We start from the raw sequence: 23384 nt of genomic DNA, 5'->3' as shown, positions 1-23384 counted from the left end.
TCGGGCTGTCTATCAGCTGTCTAGGTAGGAATAAAATACACGTGTCGTTCCGCCAGCACCTGTACGAGGCCATCTGCGCTTGCGCAAAGCTGTCCTAAGAGCGTGCGGGGTCCTCGGCGGGGCGGGGCGATGGAAGATGCGCCCCTCCCATTCGCCGTGGCTTTAACTCCTTCCGATCCCTCTAACGAGCTTCTCAGTCTTTCCCTCTGACCTCGGAAAGAAGAGGGCGGGGCCCTTGGGGGCGGAAGTAGCGGTGCATTGTGGGCTCTCATAGAGCGGTGGAGTTGAGCCTGAATGAAAGTGGCGCGCCGCCTCTGACGTTTCCAGGGTAGGAGCTGCTGGGATTCGGACCCCTGCGGGGATTCGGGTGCCTCGGATCCCCCGTACGGAGCCGACCGCGAGGAGGCGGCGGCGTTGGCGCGGCGAGCGTTGGCGGAGGGGGCGGCTCTGCGCGGCCCCGAGACATGGCTCATAACAAGATCCCACCACGGTGGCTGAACTGTCCGCGGCGCGGCCAGCCGGTGGCAGGTAACCCGGACTGGGGGGTGTTCGAGTCCCTGCGTACCGGCGGGTCCGTGGGTGGGCCTTCTGAGGGGCGCAGCTTTCGGGGGTTCCGTGCTTGTTAGTGGTATTTCAGGACGGAGATGTGCTCGGTCCGATGAAGCTTTGTGGTTGAGTGTTTGGGAAAATGGTTGGAGGGGGTGGGCCGGTAGGTGGGGGCCGTGTCACTATCCAGTACAGCAGAGTATTACGAACGGGAAAGTAGGCAGGAGGTTTGTGTGGCAGGAGCTGAGGACCCAGGAACACGGTGGGCATTACTTTGAAGCGTGGTCAGAAGTTTGTGAATCTTCCAGTGTTCTCGGAAGGGGAAGGGACAAGTGTCAGTCTTGAGATGGAGGGCTCAAGAGGAGAGGGAAGTTTCCCAGTGGCCATCGACACTGACTGGAAATTTGTTTTTTAAAAATTATTTTATTGTGAATTTTTGCGTCTTTATTGAGTTTGACACACAACAAACTTTGAAGTGCAGTTTGATAAATACCGCATACATAGACACACTTCCAATGAAACACCCGTGAAACCATCACCACAATCAAAATGGTGACCATAACCATCACCTCTCAAAATTTCGCCTGCCCTTTGTAATCCCTTCCTCCTCAGGCAACCTCTTATATGCTTTTTGTAATTATAGATTAGTTTGCATTTTCTATAATTTTTAAAAACAAATGGGAACATAGTGCATACACTTGTTTGATGGGGAGGTCTCTATTTTTTTTTTTTTTAAAAGATTTTTATTTATTTATTTGACAGAGAGACAGCGAGAGAGGGAACACAAGCAGGGGGAGTGGGAGACGGAGAAGCAGGCCTCCCGCCGAGCAGGGAGCCCGATGCGGGGCTCGATCCCAGGACCCTGGGATCATGACCTGAGCTGAAGGCAGACGCTTAACGACTGAGCCACCCAGGCGCCCCGGGAGGTCTCTGTTCTTTTGCTCAGCATTATTATTTTGAGATTTATCCAAGTTCTTGTATGTTTGTATGTTCATCCCTTTTTATTGCTGAGTAGTAGTCCCTTGTTAATGGATGCACCACATTTGTTTATCCATTCACTTGTTGATAGTCATTTGGGTTGTTTGCAGTTTTTGGTTAGTACAAATTAACCTGCTATGAACATTCACGTACAGTAATTTGTATGGACATATGCTTTCAATTCTCTTGTGTAAATCTCTAGGAGAGGAATGGATCATATAGTAGGTGTATGTTTCATCTTTAAAAAAAATGTCAAACTCTTTTTCTTTTTTAAAGATTTTATTTATTCATTTGAGACACAGAGGTAGAGAGGGAGAGAGCATGAGCAGAGGGGAGGGAGAGGGAGAAGCAGGCCCTACGCGGAGCCAGGAGCCTGATGTGGGGCTCCATCCCAGGACCCTGGGATCATGACCTGAGCTGAAGGCAGTTGCTTAATCATCTGAGCCACCCAGGTGCCCCCCAAACTCTTTTTCAAAGTCATAACATTTTACATTCCTACCATTAATGTATGAGAGTTCTGTTTGCTTCGTATCTTCTCCAACACTTGGTATGATCAGTCTTTTTAATTTTACCCACCATAATAGGTATTTAGTAATATTGTGGTTCGGGTGTATGTGAGCTTCTTGGCAATTCACGTATCTTCTTCTGTGAAACGTCCAAATCTTGTACTGATTTTTTAATTGGGTTTTTATCTTATTGTTGAATTGTTAGACTTCTTTACATATTGTAAATACAAATCCTGTGTTGGATATATGCTTAAAATTTTTTTTTTCTCCCATCTGTGACTTGCCTTTTTATTTTCTTAACAGTGTCTTTTTGAAGAGTGAAAGATTTAAATTTTAACTACAACTTGTTGCTTATTCTAGAAGGTATTTTGCAACAAAAATTAAAGGGTTTTGTAGTGAACTATGATTATTTCTTATGTATATATCTATATATACATATATAGGCACCCCTGAAAGAGTCCTTTTTTAATTCGGGTTTCCTGATTCTCCTACTTTGTCAGCTTTTTTTCACATTTTACATAAAATCCTTGGTCAATAGAGCTGTATGAATGATGGATAAAAATAATACTGAAAGATAACCTAAGCAAGTCCTAGGGTGAGGAAATGTCTTTCTTTAATGAAAAATGAAATAATTTTCTTCATGCTCTAACAATTTTTTGAAAAAGATTTATTAGAGAGAGAGAGCACACAAGCAGGGGGAGGGGCAGAAGGCGTGGGGGAGGGGCAGAAGGCGAGGGAGAGAATCTCAAGCAGTCTCCAACTCCCTCCTGAGCGCAGAGCCTGATGCAGGGCTCCATCTCACCACCCTGAGATCATGACCTGAACTGAAATGAAGAGGTGGCTGCTTAAGCAACTGTGCCACCCAGGCACTCCTGCTCTGTTTTTATATGCATTTTCACTTGTAATAAAAACAGTTGTTCTTGGTAATCATTGTACTTATTCAAATGAATTGATCACAATTCTTTACATTTTTCTTTGTAGGTCTTACTCTCCAGCCATTTTGACTTTTTCCCCTTACCATCTCTAACTTTGTAGTAAATCCTCTTTTTTACATGTGGTTTTCTTATGCAGTTATGAAAGAACCTCTATAAAATTAGATGTATGACTTCTTTTTTTAAAAAGATTTTATTATTTATTTGTCAGAGAGAGAGAGAGAGCGCGAGTGAGCACACAAACAGGGGGAGCAGTAGGCTCCCCGCTGAGCAAGGAGTCCGATGTGGGACTTGATCCCGAGACTCTGGGATCATGACCTGAGCTGAAGGCAGACGCTTAACCGACAGAGCCACCCAGGGATCCCAGATGCATGGCTTTAGCTTGGAGCATGTTTCCTGGATTCTTTCATTAGAGTTATCTGCTACACTGATTGTGAGAAAAGATCATAATGAAGTTCTTGTCAAAGTGAATATTTTTTTATTTGGAGTTAGAAAAGTGGTTTAAATATCAGAATTGTGATGTAATCTGTAGGCTGGCAGTGACAAAGATCAGAACAGTCACTTACTGTTAAATGGAACAAGTGTGGCACTGACTTGGGGTAGATAGCAGCAGGTAAGGTGCTAACTTCCAGGCAGCTTTATGTCTCCTGAGGAATAGAGTTGGGTGCCTTTTTCCCTCCCTCTGCTGGGAGTTAAGGGCCAGGAATAAAGCTTTTCCTTATTATTGTATTGGAATATTTTTTTGTTGTTGTTTCATTTATTTATTTTTATTTTAAAGATTTTTATTTATTTATTTGACAGAGAGAGAGACAGTGATAGAGGGAACACAAGCAGGGGGAGTGGGAGAGGGAGAAGCAGGCTTCCCGCAGAGCGGGGAGCCTGATGTGGGGCTCCATCCCAGGACCCTGGGATCATGACCTGAGCTGAAGGCAGATGCTTAACGACTGAGCCACCCAGACGCCCCTGTATTGGAATATTTTGGCCTCCAAAAATTAAACTCTTAATTATTATGGTTCAGTGAGATACTAAGCTCACCTGTCAGATTAGTTGTGATCCCTGGACAGAACCCCAGGCCTCCTGACAGTCAAACTGGATGTTTACTAGTAATCAATACTGCTTCAGCTTGTGATGCTTATTAGAAAGTAAAGTGAACACAACGTACAAGTCTTGATAAGTTTCTCTAAATTTCCCTTAAAGTTCTGTCTCTGTCTGTCCTTGAAGTGTTCATGCCATATTGTGTATTTTGGAAATGCCATATTAGCAGTGTTTTATAGTAGGTGGAGCAAGAAATACTAGCTATATTCTTGCAAGCTGTAATGAAAAATAAGGAATAATTCACATTCCATTTTCTACGTCCTTTTTTCTTTCTCTCGTTTTTTTTTTTCTGATTATAAAAGTAATCTGCGCTTATTGTATAATTTTCTTGGTATTTGGCATATTTAGGAGAATGTGTTATGGCTGCTTACATTTTCTCACTGTGAATATTAGGATATATGTCAATAGTACTAGATGTTCATAATTTTTCTGAATCAGAAAGAAGATGGTACTAATAATCTGTTCTCTATGAAGTTACCTCCTCTGATTAAACCAAACTTCCAATGGAGGAGAGCTCCTGGAGATAGGGCCAAGCTGTATTTCTGAAAAATTATTTTTTTCACCTTATGAGTGATAGATTTCAAGGGAACACTTTGAAAATAGCAAAATTCTCATTTCTTAAAGGTAGATCATTCAACATAAAATTATCTTGTGCTTACTATGTGTGAGGAACTTGGAACTAACTGTAGGAATGTAATATGAAACAGTTTTGTGATAGGGATGTGACTTTGGAGTCATTTTACCTAGCAAACATTTGAGAGTCTTACTTTGTGCTAGTCCTTAGGGCTAGGGAGATGATTTAGACATAGTTTATAGTGTCAGCCATCTGCTATGTGGTGAGATTTTTCTCTGGGAGCCCTGAACTGCACAGGGGTAGGCTCAAAGAAGTCAGGTGGTTGAGTTTATTGAGATTCGGGTTTTTCTCAGGTAAGTGTGGCTGAGTGATACGGTGGATCAGGGAGGCTAAGGGTACTTAGTGGGGACTGACTGTGATGATCAGCTGTGGACTCTGACACTGGAGAAGGGAAGCGAAGCCTGGAGGAGCTGATGGGAACAGGATTGGACCTCTGAGATAACAGAAGGAGAGAGGGTCTAGTGAGATGAATCTTCTAATGTATCCTATTATTTACTTATTTATTATGTTTCTTGTTTATGGTTTATCTTTCCCCAATAGAGTGTAAGCTCTATGAGGGCAGGGATTTTTACCTGTTTTTTTTTTCTTTTCACTAATGCATTCCATGAACCTAGAACAATGCTTGGTACATAATAAGTACTCTTTAAATATTTGTTAAATAAGCTAAATGTAGTATAATAATTTATGTGAGTTGATGGTAGAGGTAGTGAGAAGTGGTCAGATTCTAGGTGTATTTTGAAGATAGATCCGAGAGGATTTGCTGATGGATTGAAAATGGGGTATGAGAAAAAGAGAGGGGTCAAGGATAACGTGAAAGGGCTTGGCCTGAGCTACTAAAAAAATAGTGTTATTATTTGCTGAGATGAGGAAGACCATGAGAGGAGCACCTTTTAAGAGTTTGAATATTGAGAGCTAGGTTTGGAGATAAGGTCTGAGACATCTGTTACACATCAAGTAGAGACTAAGTCAGGTAAGCAGTTTGATATTTGAGCCTAGAGTTCTGGGAGAGGTTTGGACTGGAGATACACATTGTGCATCAGCTGCACATTCATGGCTTTTAAAGCTCTATGATCAGATGAGACAGCAGGCTAGTGAATGTTGATAGGAAGGAGGTCCAAGGACAGAGCCCTAGGACAAAACATTGAGGGGTCGGGGAGATAAGGAGGAGCCAGTAAAGGAGATTGAAAAGTAGAGGTCAGAGAAATAGGAGGAAAACCAGGAGGATGTAGTATCCTGAAAGCCAAGTAAAAAAGTGATTCAAGAATTAAAAATTAAATTGAATTAAAAAGTGATCTTGAATTAAAAAGTGGCCAGTTTGAGAACTGAGGTTGACCATTGGATTTAGCAATGTGGTGGTTATTGGTGATCTTGAGTGGTTTGGTACATAAAACATAAAACTTTATTTTTTTAATGATTTTATTTATTTATGAGAGAGAGAGAGATCACGAGCAGGAGAAGGGGTAGAGGGAGAAGCAGACTCCCGACTGAGCAGGGAGCCCGATGTGGGACTCGATCCCACGACCTTGGGATCATGACCTGAGCTGAAGGCATACGCTTAACCAACTGAGCCACCCAGGTACCCAAAACATAAAACTTTAAAAGATTATGTTTTTATGAAATTTAGGTTAAAGTGTCTGGACAGATGTTAAGATTTCACTCATGTTATTTTAGGTAGATATTTATTCCTACTGATACTGTTTTAAGATATAAATCAATTAAAATAGTTGATTTTAAAATTGATTATATAAGGTGACTCCTCCTATGCTTATGTATGATTCAGGAAAAAAAAAGGCCAAAAGGGTCAGTTAGTCTTGTTGAAATTATGATCACTGATAGTTGTTTGAAGAGTGATTTTGGCTAGCGTGCTTCTCAGCATGATCCCTATCCTGGAATGCAGGATAAAGTGCATAAGATGGAGAAAGTTCCAACCTCATAGTAAAGAAGAAGTATAATTGGGAATTTTAAAGACTGATTTAATGCACTCCATTATCAGTTTTCTAATATATCTTTAAAGGCTTTAAGGCAATAACTTTTTAAAGTAGTAGTTTAAAAGCTAAGTCCTTTTTAAAACTGTTAGCCAACTTTTTTTAATTTTTAAATTATTTTTGCTTAAAAATTTTTATTAATGAAATATGGTTGACATACAATGTTATAGTAATTACAGGTGTACAACATAGTGATTTGACTATTTTGTACATTATACAGTACTCACTACAATAAGTATAGTTGCCATCTGTCACCATACAATGTTATTACAATATTACTGACTCTATCCTATGCTGTACCTTTCATCTCTGTGACTTATTTATTTTATAACTGGAAGTTTATACCTCTTAATCCACTTTACCTATTTCATCCGTACCTGAGCCCCCAACTTAAGAGTTTTTTTGGAAGTTCCACTCACTGGTAGTTTTTCTTTTCTTTTTTTTTTTTTAATACATATTTATTTATTTTAGAGAGAGAGAGAGAGTGCACGCAAGTGTGTGTTCTGGGGAGGAGCAGAAGCGGAGAGAGAAGGAGGAGGAAAGAATCTCAAGCAGACTCCCTGCTGAGCTTGGAGCCCCATGAGGGGCCCGATCCTATGACCCTGAGATCATGACCTGAGCCGAAACCAAGAGTTGGATGCTCAACTGACTGAGCCACCCAGGCGCCCCTTTATTTTGCTATTCTATTTGATTGTCAATTTCTGGAATTTATATTGTCCTTAAAAAATTCTAAGGTGGTACCTTTTAAAAGTGTAGTTTAAATTGAGACTGCATCATGAACAGTTGCATTTAAAACGTTTTAAGGAAGTGATTTTGAGAATTGCTAATTATAGTTTCAGCCTGGAACATTTTCTTTAATGAAAATTGTTACCCATCTTAATGTTGTTTAGGAAGATTCTTACCTCTGAAGACAATGTTAGGACCAAGATACGATAGTCAAGTTGCTGAAGAAAATCGGTTCCATCCAAGTATGCTCTCAAATTATCTAAAGAGTCTGAAGGTAAGAAACAACATTTTGATATTGTTTTCGTATATTTTATCCCTCTCTTGTTCTTCAGGTGGCTTTAAAAAAAAAACTTATTTTGAAATAATTTATTGACTAAGAGGAAGTTGCAGAAATTGTACATAGAATTCTGTGAACCCTCCCCCCAGCTTTTCCCAATGGTGACATCTTACATAACTGTAGTATAATATCAAAACAGGAAATTGACATTTGTACAGTACTCTTGAATTGATTACAGACCTTGTTTAGTTTTTACCAGTTTCTATATGTGTTCATTTGTGTGTATGTATGTATAGTTCTCTGCAGTTTGATCCAGTGTATAGATTTGTGGTATTAGTTACAGAACTGTTTCATCTCCACAAAGGAACTCCCTCATGCTACCCCTTTATAGTCAGGCTCTACCCACCCCCATCCCTGTACACTGGCACCTGCTAATCTGTTTTCCATCTCTGTAGTTTCATCATTTTGAGAATGTTATATAAATGGAGTCAAACAGTATGTGGCCTTTCAGGATTGGCTTTTTTCACTAAGCATAATGCCCTTGAGGTCCATCCAAGTTGTTGCATGTTTCAACAAAAAGTTAGTTCCTTTTTATTGTTGAATAGTATTCACTTTATAGATATATCAGAGTTTATTTAGCTCTTTTCCCATTGAATGCTTGAATAACCATTTAACCAATTTGAGTTATTTCCAGTTGTGGGGTATTGCAAATAAAGTTATGTGAACATTCATGTACAGTTTTCATTTTTCTAGGATAAATATTCGACAGTATGATTGCTGTGTGCATAGCTAATTTTACAAGAAAGGGCCAAACTATTTTCCTAAATGAAACTTCGTAATTTTTTATATTATTCTGACATAATACTGATTAGATTAGCTTCCTAGGCTGCTGTAACAAATTACCACAAACTGGGTGACTTAAAACCACAGACATTTATTCTCTCACAGTTCTGGACACTGTAAGTTCTAAATCAAGGTGTTGGAAAGATTGGTTCCTTTTGGAGGCTTGGGGGGAGAATCTTTTCCATTCATTCTTTTCTGCTAGCTTCTGGTTAATGCCAGTGATCCTTGGCATTCCTTGGCTTGTAGCTCTGTGGGTCTTCTCTCTTCTTGTTGACATCTCCCTATGTGTGTCTGTCCAAATTTCTGTCTTTTAAGGACACCCTAATCTATGATCTCATCTTAACTTGATTATATTTGCAAAGACCCTATAGCCCTATTTCCAAGTAAGGTCATATTCACAGGTACTAGGCGTTAGGACTTGAACATATCATTTTAGGGGACATAATTCAACTTGCTACACTACTGTTTGTACTCTTCTATTTTAGTACATTCATCCAATATTAATATTCATTATGTGTAAGGGTTTCTGTCATGGGATAGAAAAATCATCCCTTAGATTCTGAAAACCTGTTAATCATCCCTTTCCTTGATGTAGTTTTTTGAGTCTTTATATTTTTTTGTAAACTTTTAACTTTTATTTTCGTTATCAATAATGATTTTGAAAGTCTTAGTTAACATTTATAGAGCATTAAATATTTCCTGGTTGGTAAGGTAAGAGTTTGGGCTTAGAAGCCACTTAGCCTGGGCGCCTGGGTGGCTCAGTTGGTTAAGCGACTGCCTTTGGCTCAGGTCATGATCCTGGAGTCCCGGGATCGAGTCCCGCATCGGGCTCCCTGCTCAGCAGGGAGTCTGCTTCTCCCTCTGACCCTCCCCCCTCTCATGTGCTCTCTCTCTCATTCTCTCTCTCAAAATAAATAAATAAAATCTTTAAAAAAAAAAAAAAAGAAGCCACTTAGCCTGGCTTTGATTTCCATTTTGCCACTTACAGCTTTGTTGGCAAGTTGCATAATCTCTTCCTGTTTCAGTTTCCTCATCTGTAAATAAAATTAGTGCATATAAAGCATGTAGCATAGTGCTTGGCACAGAGTAAGGCCTTTATTGAATCTCATAACAACTCCATGAGGTAGATACGATTATTATCCTTACTTCATGGATTGGGACTGTTATGAAAAATAAATATGTATATGTAATATATGTATGTGTATATGTGTATGCAGACAGATAAATTCACACACAAACACATTATCCATACAGATACATCACACACACGCATGCACATATGTATATATGGGGCTTCAGGCAGTTAAGTCATACAGTACAGTTTCTCCGTTTCCTTGGCTAAAGTGTTCCTATGTATTTAGAAAACTCATATTTTCTTGCCCATCTCCACTTTTCATCCATATCTTATTTTGGACCTGGATACAAACAACATGGGTTCTAATTCTAACTCACTGAGAAGCTGTATTAATGAGATCTGACTCTCTGTGTTTGACAGTACATGTCCTCTGAAGGAATTAAGATCACTGCAGAAGCTATGTGGGAAGAGAAATAGGCCCAGGGTGGCAGACTGTAGAAAATGCCATAAAAAATACATTTCCTATAAGTAAGAGCTCACGTGATGGGTAGACCTCTCTCTCATCCGCACTTGAACTAAGGAATCTGGAGAAATCAGTGGAGCACATATGGTGGCTAGTTTAATATTTTGGAAACACACAATTTTGTTAGTTTTGTCAGTTTTGTTGTGTGTGAAATATAAACGTCTTTGCCATTTTTTCCCCTCTAGCAGTGGAGTCAAATCATTATGTAAACCAGTCTCCTTTAGGCACATCCAGCACTAGGTACTCAATAAAAGTGATAACAATAAAAGAGAAAAATAACAATTTAAAAAGTGCAGATTGTTTCTCGTCGTTCTTCCCAGAGAACATGTGCTTCAGAATAGGGTATAGGATATATGAGTTAACTGTTCTTTTACTTGGCTCAGTTTGGGTGTGCGTATCTTAGTGAGACTCTCTTACTAGTCTGAATGTGATTCTAGTTGTTAAAGATTTTTTTTTTTAAAGATTTTATTTATTTATTTGACAGAGAGAGACACAGCGAGAGAGGGAACACAAGCAGGGGGAGGGGGAGAGGGAGAAGCAGGCTCCCCGCAGAGCAGGGAGCCCGATGTGGGACTTGATCCCAGGACCCTGGGATCATAACCTGAGCTGAAGGCAGTCGCTTAACCAACTGAGCCACCCAGGTGCCCTAGTTGTTAAAGATTTTTTAAACCACTTGGCCCCTGATCACAAGCCAACTACATCAGTTAATGCTCAACAGAAGAAATAATGATTTTTGTTCCAAATGTAGCAAGAAAAACTGGCTGAGAGATGGGATTAAGTCTTCAATGAGATGCACAATTATGGCCACGTGTACTGTTCTTTATTGATTATTTAAGGGATTTATAAGAGAATTTTGACTATACATACTTTTTACCTTATATAGTACTCACTTTAGAATTTAACTGCCTAGCATGTGATGTAGTGATAGCTGCTTGGAATGCTGGGTTGATGTGTGCCTGGGGGTTAGGGTATATTTCACATAGATGCTATTCTTGCTGTGTCCTTTTGTCTAATAAATCATAGGTGGGGTGGCGGATGCAGAAAACTACATCCATGTTTGTTTTTTAAGGTAGACTTCTGTGATGTTGAAGTGGACTAAGTTTTGCTTATGTTCTAGTTCTGTCATCAGTTTGAAGGTTAATTTATTTCATTTAGTGTCTTCTAAGTTCTAGTACCTTGAATGAAACTTGAGTAAGTGATGCTTTTGTTGTCAATAGTTCATTGGTAGAGTGAACGTAAAATGTCCCTCAGTGTAGATGGATGAACTGGAGTATTGCCATTTCATTAGTTTGTTTTGGAACAAATTCATTTACTAGTAAATCTGCTCTTTTCTCTTTCTCTCTCTTTTTTTTTTAAGGTTAAAATGGGCTTGTTGGTGGATTTGACAAATACTTCAAGGTTCTATGACAGAAATGACATAGAAAAAGAAGGAATCAAATATATAAAACTTCAGTGTAAAGGGTAAGTCATGTATTAAGATTCTTTAATATTGAAACCTTTTGCTGAAATTTGCAATTTCTTCTTTTTAAAAAAAAAAATGTTTCCATATTACTAGACATGGTGAGTGCCCTACAACTGAGAATACTGAGACATTCATTCGTCTGTGTGAGCGGTTTAATGAAAGAAACCCACCTGAACTTATTGGTATGTCTGGCTTTACTTTGCCACTGTTTATATATTTTATTTTGTGTTTTGGCTTCTGTTTTCTTTTTAGCAAGTGAGGTGATATGGCAGTTTTTTTTTTTCCTTCTTTTTAAAGTAATCACTAAGAAAAGTGATTAATTAGAGCAATAGACTAACTTTTGTGAACTATAAAATATATATATATTTTTAAAAGATTTTATTTGTTTATTTGACAGGGAAAGATAGCAAGAGCAGGAACACAAACAGGGGGAGTGGGAGAGGGAGAAGCAGACTTCCCACCAAGCAGGGAGTCCGATGCAGGGCTCGATCCAGGACTCTGGGATCATGACCTGAGCCAAAGGCAGACGCTTAACGACTGAACCACCCAGGCGCCCCCTATGAAATGTATTTTTGTAATTTTTTATTTTTCAAGATAAAGCCCTAATTGCCCCTCTTCAGGAATACTACTGGGTGACTTTACCTTAAACACTACATATTTATTTTTTATCATTTCGCATTTTATACCATATGTGTTGTGAAACTCTTTTTTCACTCAGTATTATATATCTGAGAGTGATCCATGATGATGTAACTGTGGTTCATTTTTTGCTGCTGTATAGTATTCCATTACGAATACCCTATAGTTCATCCATTCTCATGTTGATGGACAACTGTTTCAGCAGATATTTATTGATTGCTACTCTTTGCAAGGTACAGGCTCTTGGAACACATCAGTGGAGAAAACAGAAAAAAATCTCTCCTTATATTTTAGTGTGGACTGGGAGCAGGGGGAGGGGATGTGGGATGTGGGAGGAAGGCAGGCAATAATAAATATACTAAATAGGTAAATTTAAAAAAATGACAGTTATTTAAAATGACATTTGGCTTATTTTCAGTTTGTTTTTTTCTATTATAAACAGTGCTACTTGCACTGGTATAGAATTTTTAAGGTTTGATTTTTAGCTTTGATTCTTTGTTCTTTCTGATATTAATATTAACATATGGTTTGAATTGAGGATCTAATTTAAATGTTTTCTATATAACCATTTGTTTTAGCATAGCTTATTGAATAGTTTTTTCTCCTGATAGCTAGATGCCATAAATTAACTTCTTATATATACAATTGGAAAGTTTTTCCATTTCATTTGCCTTTTAATTTTTGAGGTAATATTTTTAAACTTTTTATTGTCAATATATTTTCTTTTGTGATTGCTTCTTTTTAAAGTTTTAAGCAGCCAATATTTTCCCTATTCAGAGAATTAACTGAAAAACTATTAAGAAAGTTCAGGGGATATATTTAAACACCCATAAGTAAGACAACATCAGCAACTTTCTTGTAAATAGTAAATAGAAAATAAAATTAGAGGATGGTCTTTATTAATCTTATTAATAATATTGGTTAACATGGAGCATTTCCTGTGTGCTAGTCACTCTAAACCATTTTACATTCAATATCTCATTTTGTTCTTATAACAATTCTATTGTGTAGACTTTATTGCCACTCCCATTTTTATGATGAGAAACTGAAGCTTGGAAAGGTTAAGTGACTTGCCCAAAGTCATTCACACAGCTAGTAATGATTAGAACTTAGATCATATCCTAAGCAATCTTAGTTGTAAGTTCATACTCTAAGCCACTTCTCTTTTCTGTAGCAGAAGTACAAGATACCAAGGAATAAAGTCTATTAAGAAGTGTAGGAGGTCTTTATGAAGAAAATATACTTGGATATTAAAAGACTTGAAGAAAGGGGAGACATTTGTTTCCAAATTAATTTCAATTATTAGTGTAATTCTAAGCAGAATCCCAATGAGACTTTGGAAGATTTACTATGAGGTTAATTTCTTTTATTTGTAAAATTTACTGCGTCCACATAATTCAGCATATATTGAGCACAGAAAAAATTATTTGGCAAATGAAACAGTCAATATTATAAGAAAATTTTGAAAAACAAAAATAATGAGGGGATTGTCCTTACAAGTTAAAGCATAGGGTATAGTAATGGAAACTACAGTAGTTTCTTGGTGGTGGAGGAGATGTTTTCCAAATTGTAGGGGGAAGGTGTGATTATTCAATAAACGGTGTTGAGACAGTACATCTAACATGTATTTTAGATTGATTAATTTTTTTTTTTAAAAGATTTTATTCATTTGAGAGACCAAGAGAGGCAGAGAGCACAAACAGGGGGAGAGGCAGAGGGAGAGGGAGAAGCAGATTCCCCACTGAGCTGGGAGCCTGATGTGGGGCTCAGTCCTAGGACCTAGAGATTATGACCTGAGCCGAAGGCAGACGCTTAACCATCTGAGCCACCCAGGTGCCCGGATTAAATTTTTAAAAGGACCCATAAGCATATAGGAGAAAATATAGGTCAGTATTCATTAATTCTGGGGTAAGATAGGATATTTCAATTCTATCACCAAAGGCAGAATCCATAAATATTTCTTTAGGAGTGTCCCTGGACTCCTTGAATCAGAATGACCTGAGGACGCTTATTAGAAATGTTTGTTTTAGGGCCTCATCCTGGAACTACATAATCAAAAACTCGGGCTGAAGCCTAGGAATCCAGTTTTTTGTTTTTTTATTTTTTTTAAGCAAGGGTCTTAGGTGACTTTTTATGCACACTTAAATTTGAGAGCTGCTGTCAAAAATTAAAATGTGTTCTCTGTTAGTGATAATAGTACCTGCTGCTATTAATGAGTGCTTATTCTTTACCTGGGAGACATGATGGGAAACTATAAATGGATGAATGAAGAAATGAATGAGTATAATCCTCATAACAACTGTGTAGTATGTGGTGTTTTCCCCATTTACAGCTAAGAAAACTACTAAGTCTCAGAGAAATTAAGTAGTTTGCCCATGGTCACACATCTATTAAGTGTTTAAGCCAGATTTTCAGTCCAGTTTCTGACTTCAAAGTTCAAATCTCTAAATTGTTGCTGCCTTGATTTCTAGATTAACTCATGAAAATGAAAAAGAATTTCTGTACTATAAAACATAACAGAAACAGAGCAAAATGGTTATTTGACAAGTTTGGACAAGTATTTGAAGCATATGACAGATAAAAATAGATATACAAGGAGGGGCGCCTGGGTGGCTCAGTTGGTTGGCATCCAACTTTTGATTTTGGCTCAGGTCCTGATCTTGGGGTTGTGAGATTGCTCAGCACTCAGCTAGGAGTCTGCTTGTTTCTCTCCCTCCCCTGCTTGCTCTCTCTCTCTCTCTCTTAAATCAATCAATAAAATCATAAAAAAATGCATACAAAGGGATTTTATAATCTAACTGGCAAAATATGGAAAACAATGAAAATGCAACTTATAAAAAATAAAATACAGGTAGCCAAGAAACATGAAAAAAATTTTTTTTCGTTTGTTAACAAGAGATACAATTACAATATAGTTGTTACCTTCCCCCATTAAATTGGCAAAGATTTAAAAAATTAAAATGTCAAGGATTGGGTATATTGGGTGCACTCATACATTGTTAGAGTGTTAATTGGTACTACTACTCTGGAGAGACAATTTGGTGATATTTTTCAAGGTCTTCATAAGCGTTTATATACAAGCAAGACTACATCTAATTCATTTTAAGGACGTAGAGATGGACGTAAAGATTTATGTGAAAGGAATTTCATCACAGCTTCATTTGTAATAAAATAAAAACTGGGAACAGTTTACATATTTGATAAAGCAGGTTATTTATTTATTTATTTTAAAGATTTTATTTATTTATTTGATAGAGAGAGATAGTGAGAGCAGGAACACAAGCAGGGGGAGTGGGAGAGGGAGAAACAGGCTTCCCACGGAGCAGGGAGCCCGATGTAGGGCTCGATCCCTACAGGACCCTGGGATCATAACCTGAGCTGAAGGCAGACGTAAAGCAGGTTATTTATAGAGTTTGCAACTATTATTAACAGAAGAACAAGAACATGGGAATATATGCCATACAGTATTGTGATGTATATGTGTGTAGATATTTACATGTTCACAAGAATATATATGACAAGTACACATATCTACACATATATTTAGGTGTGCATCCAGAAGATAAACAGCCTAAAATAGCATTGTGGCCTTTATTTGAGTGACAACTGTTTTCTCATTTGAGAGAAATCATTGTGGGGTAAATGCTAAATGTACTTGAAGAATTCAAAGGAAGGCAGTAAGTCTTAACATTCAGAAACAGATGTCATGATTTTAGAAAGATTAACACTCCCAGGTTTAGGAAAAGAAGTTGATCCTTGTTATAAATTGTCCAGTTGTATTATTGGAGTTATTTTTATATAGTTGACATATTTAAATCAGTTGCCATCAGCGTTTATTCTTAATGTCCAAATTGCTCCAACCTAGGGCAATGGGAGCCCCTTCAAGTTGGTTTCTGTATTCTTTTGATATCACCCATTAGTTTTTGATGGTTTCTTTGTTTTCTGGCACATGATGTTTTCCAGACCTGGAATCAGTTATTTCTCTAAGGAGATTGGTTCCTATTTAGAAAATAGTATTTAGAGATAACCTCGGTGTTAGAGACCATTCCGTAATTAAACACATTAACATTTCTGCAGTTAAACATATGAATATTCATTTACACCAAACGGAGATAATGAAATTTATATAGTTTCATGATTATAGTCATTTATTTCTGGGCGCCTGGGTGGCTCAGTTGGTTAAGCGACTGCCTTCGGCTCAGGTCATGATCCTGGAGTCCCGGGATCGAGTCCCACATCGGGCTCCCTGCTCAGCAGGGGGTCTGCTTCTCCCCCTGCCCTCTTCCCTCTCGTGTTCTCTGTCTCTCATTCTCTCTCTCTCAAATAAATAAATAAAATCTTTAAAAAAAATATATATATAGTCATTTATTTCTAAGGGGTGTCTTTTCCTGTTCAAGGTTGATCTCTGTTTTTTATCTCTTCTTTAGAAACTTTATTTCAGTTGTATCCTTGTTATCAGTTATTGTCAACCTCTGTGATTTAACCAGGTCCTTCTCGGCCTATAAACATATCTAAGTCTCTCATATTAAATGATAACCCCCCCCCCCAAATCCCACACCTTTCTTGTTTTATATTTCCCCCTTCCTCTTCCCAGCTGATTTTTTGAAAGATGGATACTTGAATTCACTTATTACCATTCACTACATTGCAATCTGTAGTCCTCCCCGTGCACTCTTAAACAAATAGTGACTTTCACTTCTAATTATTCTCTGTCATTTAAACAGTTGAACAGTCATGTCTTGAAACTTTTTCTTTTTTTGTTGTACATGACTCCATGTTCTCTTTGTTTTCTTGACCCCATCGCAGTTTATTCTGTCTTTTTTATAAATAGTTTCCCCCTTACTTATTCTCGAGACTTATAATAGTTTCCCCCCTTACTTAATTTTCTTCTCTTATTTTACATACCCATTCTTAGTGATCTTATCTATACCACAGACTTCTTCCATAGTTCACTATGTGTTGATTATTCTTTAATCTGCAGTTCCAGCCACACCTGTCTTTGAAGCTCTTTGCTGTTTTTTCCAAATACTTTTAAGTCCCAAAAGAACCTTAAACTCATCATCACCAACTGTACTTATTACCTTGCCTATAAGACTGATGTAAACTCCTGTAGTTCCTAAGCTAGTAAATGCTTCCACTGCCCACTTAGTCACCAGAGGGCTCCTTTTATGTCTTTCCTCTCTGTGTTGATAGTCATTCACCCCTCAGATTGGAGATCCAGCCTTAAATGTCTCTTCAGTCTGCCTCCCCTCATTATCCCTATCACTTTGACCCTGTCATTCAGACCCTTATCTCACACATAAATTACTGGGATGGCTTCCTTACTGTTTTTCTTGCCTTCATTGTTGCTCCTTCTCTGTCTTCTGTTGGCTGCCATTGGAGTGCGTTATTTATTTATTTATTTATTTATTTATTTATTTATTTATTTATTTTAGATTTTAGATTTTAGATTTTAGATTTTAGATTTTAGATTTTATTTATTTATTTGACAGAGACCCTGGGATCATGACCTGAGCCGAAGGCAGACGCTTAACCACTGAGCCACCCAGGCACCCTATTTATTTATTTTTTAAACATTTATTTATTTGTTTATTTATTTTAGTAATCTCTATACCTAACATAGGGCTCAAACCTACAACCCTGAGATCAAGAGTTGCACTCTTCTGACTGAGCCAGCCAGGTGCCCCTGGAGAAAACATGATAATTTTATTGCCATGCTTAAAAATTTTTAATATCTTTCTATTGCCCTTAGTAATACTGTCTTTAGTATGGTACACAGGTTTCTTCAGGATATTGTCTTCTTCATTGCCTCCAACTGCATTTGGTATTACTTTTTTATTATACTCCATGCTGTAGCCATTCTGATTCATTTATAGTTTGCCATATGTGGTGTTTTGATTCATACATATTTTTATTGGTACAAATTGCTCCTGTCTGTAGTTCCTTTGTATCCTTGTTAATTGGGTGGTGTTCATTGACTAAGGTTTTTATTCTAAATATTAATGATTATTTACTATGAATGTAGAAATAGGTGATTTGGTTTAGTTGATGGTAACTCTAAGATACTGGTTTTCAAATTTTTTTTAAGTAGGAAAAGGCTTTTTTGGAAAGAAATTTTACCCTGTTACAGAAATGAGATGAAAATGATATTTTTTGATACCTTTAAAAATGTATCAAAAAATAAAAATGTATCAGTGTTACATTTTTGATAAAGTCAATTGCTAAAAACAAGTGTTTTGGAATGTGTTTTAAAAGCCAATTGCAGACTTATGTCAGCATCTCACTTTAACATCTGTTTTTTTTTTAATAGATTTTATTTTATTTATTTATCTGAGAGAGAGAGAGAGCACGAGCAGGAAAAGGGGCAGAGGGAGAGGGAGAAGCAGACTCCCCGCTGAGCAGAGAGCCCAATGTGGGGCTCGATCCAAGGACCCCAAGATAATGACCTGAGCCAAAGGCAGATGCTTAACCAATTGAGCCACCCACGTGCCCCACACTTTATCATCTGGTTTTAAAAACAGTCAACATTATAATGAACTGCATTAATTTAAAATGTACAATTTAATGATGTAGATACCTTTGAAACTACAGCCAAGGTTCAGGGCATTTGCATCTTATGCCCCTTTGTGTCCATCCTCTCTTCAACCCTTAGTTGTAGATTAGGCAATCACTTTCTACTTTCTGTCACTATAGATTCATTTGCATTTTTTAGAAATTGTTTTAATTGAGGGGTGCCTGGGTGGCTCAGTTGGTTGGGCGACTGCCTTCAGCTCAGGTCATGATCCTGGAGTACCAGGATCGAGTCCCGCATCGGGCTCCCTGCTCGGCGGGGAGTCTGCTTCTCCCTCTGACCCTCCCCCCTCTCATGCTCTCTCTCTCTCATTCTCTCTCTCAAATAAATAAATAAAATCTAAAAAAAAAAAAAAGAAATTGTTTTAATTGAAATGTATTTGACATATGACGTGGAAATTTAAGGTGTACAACATGTTAATTTGATATATTTATACATTATAATATGATTGCCATTGTAGCAATAATTAGCACCTCTATCATGTTACCTAATTTTTCTTTTTAGTGGTTGGAATAATTAAATTGTAATTTCTTCTCAAGTTTGATGAGCATAATACAATATTGTTGTCTATATTCACTATGCTGTGCATTAATCTGCAGGTCTTATTTACTACTTGTTGCAAATTTGTGCCATTAAATAACTGACTTGGGGCGCCTGGGTGGCTCAGTTGGTTGAGTGACTGCCTTCGGCTCAGGTCATGATCTTGGAGTCCTGGGATCGAGTCCCGGATTGGGCTCCCTGCTCAGCAGGGAATCTGCTTCTCCCTCTGACCCTCCCCCCTCTTATGCTCTCTCTCAAATAAATAAATAAAATCTTTAATAAAAAAAACCCCAAAAAACTCTGTTTTGTACTCCTCCCACCCCCCCGCAATTTCCTGGTAACCACCATTCCACCATTTTACTCTTTGATTTTATGAATCTGACTTTTTTAGATTTCACATATAAGTAATATCATACGGTACTTGTCTTTCACTGTCTGACTTATCTCCCTTATTTAGCATAATATGGTCAAGGTCCGTCTATGTTGTTGCAAATGGCAGAATGTTCTTTCTCCTGGCTGAGTTCCATTACACACACACACACACACACACACCCCATCTTCTTTATTCATTCATCCATTGATAGGTGCTTAGGTTGTTTCCATATCTTGGCTATTGTCAGTAATGCTGCAATAAACATGGAAGTGCGTATATCTCTTCAGTATCCTGTTTTCATTTCCTTTGGGTTATACCCAGAAGTGGAATTGCTAAATCATATGGTAGATCTATTTTTAACTTTTTGAGGAACCTCCATAATGTTTTCCATAGTGGTTGAACCAATTTACATTCCGACCAACAGTGTACGGGAGTTCCCCTTTCATCACATCCTTGCCAATACTTATCTCTTGTTTTCTTGATGATAACCATTTTAACAGGTTTGAGGTGATATCTCATTGTGGTTTTGATTTACATTTCCCTGATGATGAGTGATGTTAAGTATCTTTTAATATACCTGTTGGCCATTTTGATGTCTTTAGAAAAATGTCTTTTGAGATCCTATTTTTTAATTGGCTTGTTTGTTTTTTTGTTATTGAGTTGCATGAGTTCTTTACGTATTTTGGATATTAGTCCCTGATCTGATATATGGTTTGCAAAGTTTTTCTCCCATTCTGTAGGTTGCCATTTAATTTAATTAATTTATTTATTTGGGCAGAAGCTTTTAACTTTGATGTAGTTTCATTTGTTGATGTTTGCTTTGGTTGTTTGTGCTTTTGGTGTCATATCCAAAAAATCATTGACAAGATCAGTGTTGAGTAGTTTTGTCCCCTACGTTTTTTTCTGGAGTTTTATGGCATTGGGTCTTATGTTTAAGTCTTTGATCCATTTTGTGTTAATTTTTGTGAATAGTATAAGATAGGGGTCCAGGTTTATTGTTCTGCATGAACACCATTTGTTGAAGAGACTTACCATTCCCCTTGAGTGTTCTGGGTTCCCTTATTGAATATTAGTTGACCGTATATGCAGGAGTTTAATTCTGGGTTCCCTATTCTATTCCATTGGCCTATATGTCTGTCTTTATGGCAGTACCATTAATCACTACAGTTTTGTAGTATAATTTGAAATCAGGAAGTGTGATACCTCCAGTTTTGTTATTTTTCCTCAAGATTGCTTTGGCTATTCAGGGCCTTTCATGGTTCCATACAAATTTTTGCATGTTACAGACTTCATGTAAATGAAACTTATATATATGGACTTTTGTTTTTGTTTTTTCTTTTCTGCTTCTTTCACATAGGTTTTGAAATCATCCTCATTGTATTTATTAGTGATTCATTTTTATGGCTGATAAGTAGTTATTGAATGGATATACCACACGTTTATCCCTTCACCTGATGATTGACTTTTGGGGTGTTTGCAGTTTTTGGCCATTATAAATAAAGTTGCTGTGGATATTAATCTTTATTTATGTCTTTGCACATATATTTTATTTTTCTTGGGTAACTAACTAGGATTAGAGTGTCTGGGTCATGGGGCCCGTAGGTGGCTCAGCCATTAAGCATCTGCCTTTGGCTCAGGTAATGATCCCGTGGTCTGGGATCGAAACCCTGCATCGGGCTGCCTGCTCAGTGGGAAGCCTGCTTCTCCCTCTCTCACTCCCCCTGTTTGTGTTCTCTCTCTCTCTGTCAAAGAAATAAATAAAATCTTAAAAAAAAAAAATGTCTGGGTCATTTGATGTAGGTGTATGTTTAACTTTTTAAGAAATTGCCAAACTGTTTTCCAAAGTGGTTATGTTGTTTTATTTTTCTACCAGCAGTGCATGAGGGTTTCAATTCCTCTACATCCTCACTTATATTTGATATTGTCAGTCTTTTTGATTTTAGCTATTTTAGTGTGTAGAGGATTACATTATGATTTTAGTTTGCATTTTCATGATAATGATGTCAACTGTCTTTTCATGTATTTCTTGACCATTTGCACATATTCTTTTGTAAACTGTCTTTTTAAATCTTTTGCCCAGTTTAAAAAATATTAGGGTGTTTGTTTTATTATTGAGTTGTAAGAGTTGTTTATATATTCTGGATACAAGTCCTTTATCAGATATATGTAATGAGAATATATTATGTGGTAGTGTTCTTTTTTTCTTTTTAGAGGAAGAGAGATTGGGGGAGGGGCAGAGGGAGAGGGAGAGAGAGAATCTTAAGCAGGCTCCATGCCAGCATGCAGTCTGATGTGGGGCTCGATTTCGGGACCCTGAGAACATGCCCTGACCCGAAATTGAGAGTCGGGACACTTAACCGACTGAGCCACCCAGGTGTCCCCTTGTGTTTTTATTTTCTTAAAGACGTCTTTTGGGGCACCTGGGTGGCTCAGTTGTTAAGTGGCTGCCTTCGGCTCAGGTCATGATCCCAGGGTTCTGGGACTGAGCCCTGCATTGGGCTCCCTGCTCGGTGGGAAGCCTGCTTCTCCCTCTCCCACTCCCCCTGCTTGTGTTCTCTCTCTCTCCCTGTGTCTCTCTCTGTCAAATAAATAAATAAAATCTTTAAAAAAAAAAAGACATCTTTCAAAGAGCAAACATTTACCATTGTGAAGTAGCCCAATTTATCAGTGTTTCCTTTTATGTTTTATCTAAGAAGTCTTTTTCTTACACTAAGGTTACAAAGATTTTCTCCCATATTGTCTTCTAGAAGTTTTGTAATTCTAACTCTTAGTTTATTTATATATTTGATTTTGGTTGCCCTCTATTAGGATGCTTTATATATAAAGAGAAGAGTAGTTTGTTAAAATAAGACTATTAGTCTTAAGTGGCAGGATATCTTTCCATTAAACAGAGATAACAGGAAAAGCTTCATTTTTGAGTTTTGCAGGAGAGTGACTTAAGTAATGTTGTCATGTTAGTAATGTCAACCAAACTGTTTTAATTACTTTTTCAAAGTAGTTAAAATGATTAAAGTGCAGTCATTTTTGGAACTTATGAAACTCATTTGCAGCTCTTCAGAATATAGAGGTAGGACCACACTAATCTTGAATATGTATGGAAAAAAGGTTTAAGAAAAAATCATTTTTTCAGGTTTTTTTCCTGAAAGTTTTACTTTTTTTAAAAAAAGATTTATTTATTTGAGAAAGAGAGAGAGTATGTGGCAGGGAGGGGCTAAGGGAGAGGGAGAGAATGTCTTAGGCAGCCTCCACACATAGCACAGAGCTGGATGTGGAGTTTGATCTCAGGACCATGAGATCGTGACCTGAGCCAAAACCAAGAGTCCGATGCTTAACCGACTGTGCCATCCAGGTGTCCCCTGAAAGTTTATTTTAAATGTTATAAGTTAATGTAAAGATATTGTCAGTTGGTTTCTAAGAGAACTTCGAAGTAGTTTTATTTTTATTGTACTGTATATCCATCAGTTATATTCTAGATCCAGTCATGTGTTGTGTGTGTGTGTGTCCATCTTTTAGAGTTGTGTGTTCGATAAACATACCTTCTTATTTAAAGTGCTTGGATTCCTTTTTTTTTTTTTTAAGATTTTTTTATTTATTTGAGAGAGAGAGAGCGCGAGAGAGTGTGCACAGAGGGAAAGGGAGAAGCAGACTCCCCACTGAGCAGGGAGTCCAATGTGGGGCT

General features: G+C 37.7%; 1 protein-coding gene across 1 annotated transcript in view; it reads left to right on the top strand.

Moving 5' to 3' along the window:
* The first annotated feature begins 257 nt into the window (after positions 1-257).
* RNGTT (RNA guanylyltransferase and 5'-phosphatase) overlaps positions 258-23384 on the top strand; it is a 319549-nt gene continuing 296422 nt past the window's right edge. The window contains exons 1-4 of the mRNA XM_034991369.1: positions 258-528; positions 7567-7676; positions 11478-11581; positions 11676-11764. Of these exons, the coding sequence (XP_034847260.1) occupies positions 465-528; positions 7567-7676; positions 11478-11581; positions 11676-11764 (367 nt within the window). The 5' untranslated portion in view covers positions 258-464. The remainder of the gene's footprint in view (positions 529-7566; positions 7677-11477; positions 11582-11675; positions 11765-23384) is intronic.

The sequence above is a fragment of the Mirounga leonina genome, unplaced genomic scaffold (genome assembly GCF_011800145.1).
Source record: "Mirounga leonina isolate KUSES-001 unplaced genomic scaffold, KU_Mleo_1.0 Mir_53, whole genome shotgun sequence".
Classification (NCBI taxonomy): domain Eukaryota; kingdom Metazoa; phylum Chordata; class Mammalia; order Carnivora; family Phocidae; genus Mirounga; species Mirounga leonina.
This window is presented reverse-complemented; position numbering and strand designations above follow the sequence as displayed.